We start from the raw sequence: 9,254 nt of genomic DNA on the forward strand, positions 1-9,254 counted from the left end.
AAGGACATACATTAATCCTAAAGACACATCCTAGTCACCTTCCTTTATTAAGGATATTTGATTTTCTCAACTGAAGTGGAAAATTAGGGATATAGAAGCAAAAGAAGGTTTGTTACAATTGGATTTTATTTGGGCTTAAACTTAATGGGCATGGACTATTTTAATTTTTTTGGGTAATGTATTAAATTTCGGTAGGTGTTCAGTTCTTCGGTTCGGTTTTATCAAACTTCGGTTTGACACTATTTCTATCTCTATCCTATTAAGTGGTGGCAAGACACCACCCTTCATGCGCACTAGAGGAATTAGACAAGAGGGGGGGACCCCATGTCACCCTATATCTTCATCATGTGTATGGAACTTCTTTGCAGAAACATTGACTAGAATGTCTCTAAAAAAAACTGGACTCCCATCTCAATTAGCAGAGGAGGCCTACGATCTAGGGCTGGGCATAAATACCGAAAATCAAAAAATCGGACCGAACCGAACCGAATCGAAATTTACCTTATGCTAGTCTCGAAACAAATGGGGATATTGAATTCGCATATCCTCTTCTCGCTCCTAGGTAGCCTCTTTGCCAGAATAATTTCTCCAAAGGACTTTTACTAATGGGATTTTCTTGTTTCTAAGATCTTTTGTCTCATGCGCCAAGATTTGGATAGGTTCCTCTTCATATGTCAAGTTAGGGATGACCTCAATGGATTCAATAGGAAAAACATGAGATGGATCTGAGCGATATCTTCTAAGCATAGAAACATGGAAGACATTGTGGATCTTATCTAACTCCGGTGGAAGAGCTAGTTTATATGCAACTGCACCAACTCTCTCAAGTACTTCATATGGTCCAATAAATCGAGGACTAAGTTTTCCTTTTTGGACAAACCTCATAATCTTCTTCCATGGAGAAAACTTTAAAAATACCTTATCTCCCACTTGATGTTCAATTTCACGCCTCTTAAGATCAGCATAAGACTTTTATCTATCCGAGGCAATTTTTAGACGATCCTTGATGATTTTTACCTTATCTTCAGTTTGTTGCATAATCTCAGGACCAACCAATTTTCTTTCACCAACTTCACTCCAACAAAGAGGAGTTCTACACTTTCTCCCATATAAGGCTTCGTAGGGGGGCATGCCAATACTTGATTGGTAGCTATTATTGTAAGCGAACTCTGTCATGGCTAGGTGTCTGTCCCAACTACCCTCAAATTCCATAATGCAAGCTCGAAGCATATCTTCCAAGATTTGAATCACCCTCTCGAACTGGCCGTCTGTCTGAGGATGGAAAGATGTACTAAAGTTCAACCTAGTGCCCAAAGCTTCTTGCAAGCTAGTCCAGAATCTGGATGTAAACCTTGGGTCTCGGTCAGATACAATAGAAATAGGAACTCCATGCAGCCTCACAATCTCATTAACGTACAATTCTGCTAAACGTTCAAATGGGTAGTCCATTTTTATGGCCAAGAAATGAACACTCTTGGTTAGCCTATCAACTATAACCCAAATTGCATCACGATTTATTTGAGTGCGTGGAAGCCCAGAAACAAAGTCCATAGTTATTCTTTCCCATTTCCACTCAGGTATCGATAAGGGTTGTAACAAACCAGTTGGTACTTGATGCTCGGCTTTTATTTGTAGACAATTTAGAAATAAATTCCGCAATGTCCTTCTTTATACCATTCCACCAGTGGTGTTCTTTGATGGTTTAGTACATTTTAGTACCTCCAGGATGCATTGCATATGGTGAAGTATGTGCTTCATTCAAAATTTCTTTCCTCAAGTTGTCATCTTTAGGAACACATAACCTATTTCGATAAAATAGAACACCATCCTCCCTTAATTTAAAATCAAGCATTCCTCCGGTTTGAACTTCTTTGATCAATTTCACAAGCTTCTCATCTAACTTCTGTGCTTCTTTCACCTGTTCAAGTAGAACTGGCTTGACTTGCAAACTAGAAACAATAGAGCCAACAGATATAAATGCAAGACAAGCGTTCATGGCTCTTAATTTAAGAAACAAAGGCAAATGACTTAGAGATAAACTAGCAAAGGCTTTGCGACTTAGAGCATCTGCCACCACATTGGCTTTACCCAGATGATAATCAATCGTACAGTCATAATCTTTAATGAGTTCAAGCCATCTACGTTGTCTCAAATTCAACTCTTTCTGTGTACCCAAGTACTTCAAACTCTTGTGATCAGTAAATATGTGACACTTTTCGCCATATAAGTAATGCCTCCAAATTTTCAAAGCAAACACTATGGTAGCGAGCTCAAGGTCATGAGTAGGATAGTTCAATTCACGTGGTTTCAATTTTCGAGAGGCATATGAAACCACTTTCGCTTCCTGCATCAGGACACAACCCAAACCATGATGAGAAGTATCACTATATATCACATACTCTTTCCCTTCAGTTGGTAGAGTAAGTATAGGAGCTTGTGTCAATAAGGATTTGAGCTTTTCAAAGATCTCTTGGCATTTGTCATCCCATACGACTTTGACATCCTTCCTCAAGAGTTTAGTCAAAGGAGAGGCTATAATGGAGAAGCCTTTGACAAACCTTCTATAGTATCCCACTAAGCCCAAGAAACTTCTTACTTCAGTTGGACTTTTAGGCGGTTTCCATTCAACAATAGCGTGAATCTTACTAGGATCCACCTTCACACCTTTAGCTGACACAACATGTCCCAGAAAAGACACTTCACCAAGCCAAAATTCACATTTGGAAAGCTTAGCATAAAGCCTTTTCTCTTCCAAAATTTGCAAACAATCCGGAGATGTTTTTCATGATCTTCACTATTCTTGGAATATATTAAAATGTCATCTATAAAGACCACCACAAATTGATCAAGATAAGGCTTAAACACTCGATTCATCAGATCCATGAATGTCGCAGGAGCATTTGTCAACCCGAATGGCTTCACCAAGAATTCATAATGACCATATCGAGTCCTAAAGGCGGTTTTAGGGACATCTTGTTCACTTACCCGTAGTTGGTAATACCCAGACCACAAGTCAATTTTTGAGAACAACCTAGCACCCTTTAGCTGGTCAAATAAATCATCAATCCTAGGCAGTGGACATCTATTCTTAATTGTTACCTTGTTCAGTTGCCCGTCATCAATACAAAGCCTAAGAGTTTCATCTTTCTTTTTCACAAATAAAATAGGAGCTCCCCATGGAGAAACACTTGGGCGAATAAAACCTTTCTCAAGAAGTTTTTGCAATTGAATTTTCAACTCTTTCAAGTCTGCTGGAGCCATTTAATAAGGAGTTATAGAAATAAGAGTAGTTCCAGGAATAACCTCTATAGGAAATTCAACTTCCCTTTCCGAGGGTAATCCAGGAAAATTTTCAGGGAAAACATCAGGAAATTCACATACAACTGGTATATCCTTAAGGCTTGGACTTTCCAGGTGTGTATCAAATATATGAGCAAGATAGGCTTCACAACCCTGACTAACCATCTTTCTTGCCACAACCGCGGAGATAATATTAGATGTCTATGATCTTTCACCTTGAACAATGATATGTGAAAATGAAGGAGCTCTAAAGGTCACATGCTTCGACCTACAATCAACTACCGCATGGTATCTATGAAGCCAATCCATACCGATGATGACATCATAGTCTTGGAAAGGCATTTCAATCAAATCAGTAGGGAAGACTAGATTTTGAATCACCAAAGGACAACCTCGATAGATTTGATTACAAACAATCTGTTGACCCAAAGGACTTTGGACAAGCACACCACAATCAAGTCTCACAGATTTCACATTTTTAGGAAAAACCAATGATAAGCAAACATAGGGATGAGTAAAACCAGGATCAAATAATGTAACAACACATAATCCAAATAAGTGAAATTTACCAACAACCACGTCTGCTCCATCTTGGTCATCCCTCTGTCTCATAGCATAAGCTCGTCCTGTAGCTCTTGACCCACTAACTTGATTGGCTCCACCTGCACTTGTTGCTTGTATGTTTCTAGATCTTGCACCTCTATTCCCTTGAGAAGGAATGGTAATAGGTTTCTGAACTGAGCATTCCGTACGCGGAGAAGAAGTAGGGTTAGGATTAGGACATTCCTTCACTTTATGATCGAATCTCCCACAATTAAAACAAGCACCAGAAGCTCTCCTACAAGTACCAGAGTGATTCTTTCCACATTGTGCACAAGTGGGTATACTCTTGCCTTGGCCATAGCTTGGAGTGCTAGTAGTAGAGAAATTTGATCTATTTTGCTTATGCTGGGCTGACTTGTGAACACTACCACCTTTGGAATTGTCAAACCTTCCCCTTTTAGATGGACCTCCTGAATCTGCATCAGCCTTTTTGAACTTGTTTTCATTTCTACTAGCTTGTTCCTTATCGATCCTTTCCCAAGTAAGAGCAGCTGAAACTAATTTACAAAAGTTTTCATGTTGTAGGACCGCCACAGATTTTCTGATGGAATTATTCAAACCGTCTTCGAATCGCCTGCACTTATCTTTTTCGTTATTAATAATACCACCAGCATAACGAGAAAGCCTAAGAAACTTCTATTGATATTCAACAATAGACATACTCCCTTGCTCTAGATTCAAGAACTCCTTTTTCTTTGCATCATGATAAGCAGGTGGGACATACTTCATATGAAATTCTTTCACAAAATCATTCCAAGTAAGAACAGGAGGTTTTGCCTTGGCATTTGGTACACTTACCCACCAGTCATAAGCATCTTTTTGTAACAGTGAGACAGCATACTTAAATTTGGCAGCGTCCAAACACTCTAATTGGTCAAATACTCTTTCCATCCACTCTAACCACTGCTCGGCATCCGTAGGATCAACAGTGCCTTCAAACTCAACTCCACCCATTTTTCTCATTTTCTCAAAGTTCATTTCATTAGGGTCGGGCATTTTTCTAGCCATGTGACGAAAGAAATCATCCATTTGTTGAAAAGGAGGATCAACAACAGGAGTACTATGACTCATTTGAGGGTGTGGCCCAACTCTTGTACCCTAATTATTTCCCACTTCAGATCGACTAGTATGAGGAAGATTAGAATCAGAAAAATGTTCTCTAACCCCTTCTTGTAAGTGAGGTTGGGCATTAGAGTTATTTAAACTCTCACAAGAAGCTTCCATAGGTCTATTAGAGGAAGAAGAGGCCATAACTTAATTCCTACATAAGGGAAGATCACATTGCATTAGGGACCTGTACATGATGCATATGCGCAGTACACTCAACAAAACATGTAAAAAAAAGGAATAAGTATACCAACAAGTCACAACAAAAGACCTAGAATCACAAACCTAGACTCTGATACAAAAACTTATAGCATCCCTTTTGGGAGGATACCACTTACGAAACAAAAACTAATTTCACACTTACAACGTTTAGAAGAAATTTATGCCAAAAGATATTTACAAAAATATTTAATAGCGGAAATAGGCCCATGCGAAAAAGGGTTGAAAGTGCGACATTTTTTTTCCATTGTACCCTCCGAAAAAATTTCTTAGATGAAACACAATATCAGATTATCAATTTAAAATGGTAATGCCCTTCTCAAATAGTCAACACATTTAAGAAACTTCGTTTTGAAATTTATATTTTCAAATCAACACCATTGCGGGTCCATAAGATACACAAAACTTAAACTTACGATTATCACAGAAACTAGTATCTTCCTTTGTACATAATTACAAGGCAAAATGTATACCCAGTACATGGCATGACTTGGGTTGGAAGCACACCCTAAAATAGCAAAACAATTCACCAAGTTCAAGTTACAAGCATATGGTCTTGTGTCCAACAAGCCTCCAAAATTTCATACATAAGTGTTACATATGGATCATGTACAAGTCCCCAAAATTTTACAAGATCTAGATGCATATGAAAATGTGATCTTCACTAAAGCTCCCAAAAAGTCTACTCCAAATGGCCATCTTCAAATCTCTTCCCGTACATTACCTATGATAGAAAACAACTATCGCTAAGCATAAAGCCTAGTGGCATATAAACTTTGGGCTTGGAGCCATTAGATTCTCCAATTCCCTTATTCATCGTAGGTAGCTCAATAAGATAACAATAATTCAAGTAAACAAGTTTATCAAAGTATCAAATATCAAAACCTTGAAGAGTTTCCAAATGTCGAAATCAATATTCAAAGGTTCAAGTATCAAGAAAGCTTATACTTCAATTCAAGAGAGTTTGTCAATTAACCAATTTCGCCCAATATGTACGTCATGCCATCACACCAAGCACAATCAATATCAAGATGGACTGAAGCCCCAAATCAAGAAGGTTCGTCACCCAATAGTCAAGAGAATCAAGAGCCATGTTGAAAGTGGCTTTCCACTCGTACTCGAAAATGGACGAAAATCCATCATCAAGACGAAATGTAAATCCAAAGTCAAGATGGGCAAGATCCGAATCGAGAGGCATGCCGATATCGATGATGAAGTCACCGCAACAAGAAGGACAAAGTCCCAACAAGAATGCAAAATGACCAAATAATTCGTACAAGTGGGCGATTTAGCGAAAGTTTTGTAATACTTGAGATAATAACCATACAATGATATAAGATGAAGAGTAAGGAAACAACCCATCACGATACTTCAAAAATTCCAAAAAATAAAGATATTTCAAGTTCAAGTTTATACACAAACCTTGGCGTTTTACCACACAACAAGTTCTACCACAACTCGAGGAGTTCAAATCGTCTACGCCATAGACCAACCAAGGTCCACTTCGTCAAACAATTCCTCTTAGCTTGTACAAGATCATATATACCTTAAATACACAATCAAATATCTACTTAAGTTCAATAGTTTCAACACGTCGAAACAGGAATTCTGGACAGTACTACTGTCTTGTACTGTTGCTCAGTTTCAAAGGGGTAAACGGCAAAAATAGACTTTATGGCCTTAAAAAAGTTGTAGATATATGTCTTGGGGTTTCATAGAAATTTGAATCACTCCTATAGCAGTTTTGTACAAAAAGATATGCTCAAAATACTAACAGCAGTACATGTAGGGTTTGCAAAACAGAAATCTGGGTAGCACCTGCCCTGTACTTCATCACCCTTTTTCGAGTAAATACAAGCAAAACTGGGTTTTGGACCCTGAACGAAAGTTGTAGGGCTATGAAATAGATTTCTATAACATATTGAATCACTTAAAACTAAGCTTTATACAAGGAATTATGCTGAAAACACTAACAACAGTCCAGTCCAAAAACGGGTTTGTAACTTACCTCAATCGTGTGGAGTTGCTTGGGGCTCAACCAAAGCAAGTCTTGATGATTGATTTGGAGGATGAATATTACGAGAGGAGAGAGGTTTTGGTGTCTTGTTTCCTTGGAGAAAACGAAATTGGAGGGGTGGTGGAGAGGATAAGAGCCAAAAGGGTATATATCTTACTTAGTAAGATAAGGATGAAAAATAATAAAATAAAATAAAAAGGGGCTGCCCACTTTTATAAATATCTAATTCATTTAATAAATTTACTAAGATAATCATAGTAGGAGTAGTTTATATAACTAATCCATAACACTTCAAACAAGTTTCAAATATCGTCAAGTTCACATTCAGGAAGTGCGAAGTAAAATATACCCTTACTATCAAGATATGATAAATCAAAAATTCAAGTATTCGCTAAAAAAAACTTTTGGGGTGTTAGAAGCATAAATAGCAGAAAAAAATCATTTAGAAGGGGGGTTGCATACCTGAACCATCATATATATCCCCTGAGCATTTGTGGTTATGTCTTCAAGGCGGAAAATTTCTTCTCCATACATGATGACAATTCCACCAGATCTTCCAATGGCAGGGGATTGAATCATCATTGTATAACCCATATCATCCACCAGTTGCTTATGATCACCCATTTTTGTTTCCAGCAACACATATAAGGCTGGCTTGTGGATTTCAATCAGCTCCTTACATTGCCTCCTGAATTCATTGTTGTGGGTACCTCTAGTGTTCTAGATTATGAAGTTTATGGGGAGAGTCTGCTGAGTTGAAGCACTTTCCGTCACTCTCTTCCCCTTGTCCAGAGGGGATGGAGTTTGTACACTGTCTGTTTTGCCTTTTTTCTAGCTAGAGCTTGGATTTACAGAACTTCATAATTTTCTGAGTTTGCTCTTAAAGGGAACATGACACTTAAGAGCATCTTTTCCATAGTTTTGGGGCATATGGCTATGAGCAGCTCGCTGCATGGCCCTTTGAACTCTGCTAAGTGACGCTTCTTCAACATGCGGAATGTTGGCTTTGGCAGCTCCATTCCTACCAAGATTTCCTCTAGTTAGGCGTTGTTTTTCCTTATCAACTCCAGCACTCCTAGCTCCTTTTTTTTTTTTGTTTTCATTTTCCTCTTCCTTTAGCCTTCCTCTCTTGCTTGAGAAAGTGTAGCAGTTGATTTGGGGTCGAATCTTTTTTTTTGGGATGAAGGTTGGGCTCATCGGTGCTAGTGAGGAAAGAAAATGAGGGATTGGGCTTCCTGAGATAACTACATGTTCACATCGGCTTGGGTCGGCGGTGGTCCATCTGCCATCTACGCTTGTGTCCAAGCCATCAGCCAAAGAAGTTGGCCATATCGGGATAGTCCTTTGTTCATCTGTGCTGTTATCACTTTGGCGAGGTATTCTAGGTTGTTGATGACTAATCTCACCTGTTATCCTCTCACCGTTACGTTGAGGGACAGGGTCTGGTCTTGTAACGCAAGTTCTAGCCATGAGGCAGAAATACGTTCCATCGGAGGAAGGGCTGAGATTAGGGTTATCGGTGGTGGGGTGATTCAATGGGTAGGGTTTTGGTTTTTATTGTTCGCCATAGATGAAAAGTGGTGTATCAAAAAATATCTGGGTGTTGTTTGTTACTTTATTGAGGAGTGGAGCTATTTTAAATTTCCCAAGCTCCAAACTCCCGTTCTCTCCTTCTACCATCAAATTACTCATTAATGCTACTGTGCTCGAGGCGACTGTAGATGTCTTATCTCTGGATAGGGAATGATTGCTGGGAAACGTGGTATTTGGAGTGGTTTTGGGTATTTGCAGGAAGTTGGCGTGAGAGGGTAGAGTGGTAATTGACAAGTTGGATTTAATGTACTGGTCCACAAATGATTGGGAATAAATAGGGTTTTTTTTTTTTTGCTGGGATATTAAACTGGATATTGGTATTTTTTGGATCAGGGGTGGGTTTGGATCTTTTTTTTTTGGGGGGGGGGGTGTACTTAGTTTGGGTCAAAGGGGATTTTTGGGCTCTACTATTGAG

General features: G+C 38.8%; 1 protein-coding gene across 1 annotated transcript; it reads right to left on the reverse strand.

Moving 5' to 3' along the window:
- Window positions 1-558: 558 nt before the first annotated feature.
- Window positions 559-885, reverse strand: LOC132644234 (uncharacterized). The gene has a single exon (XM_060360808.1). It carries the CDS (start codon window positions 883-885, stop codon window positions 559-561), a length of 327 nt encoding a protein of 108 aa, XP_060216791.1.
- Window positions 886-9,254: the final 8,369 nt, after the last annotated feature.

Source organism: Lycium barbarum, chromosome 6 (genome assembly GCF_019175385.1).
Source record: "Lycium barbarum isolate Lr01 chromosome 6, ASM1917538v2, whole genome shotgun sequence".
In the NCBI taxonomy this organism is placed as follows: domain Eukaryota; kingdom Viridiplantae; phylum Streptophyta; class Magnoliopsida; order Solanales; family Solanaceae; genus Lycium; species Lycium barbarum.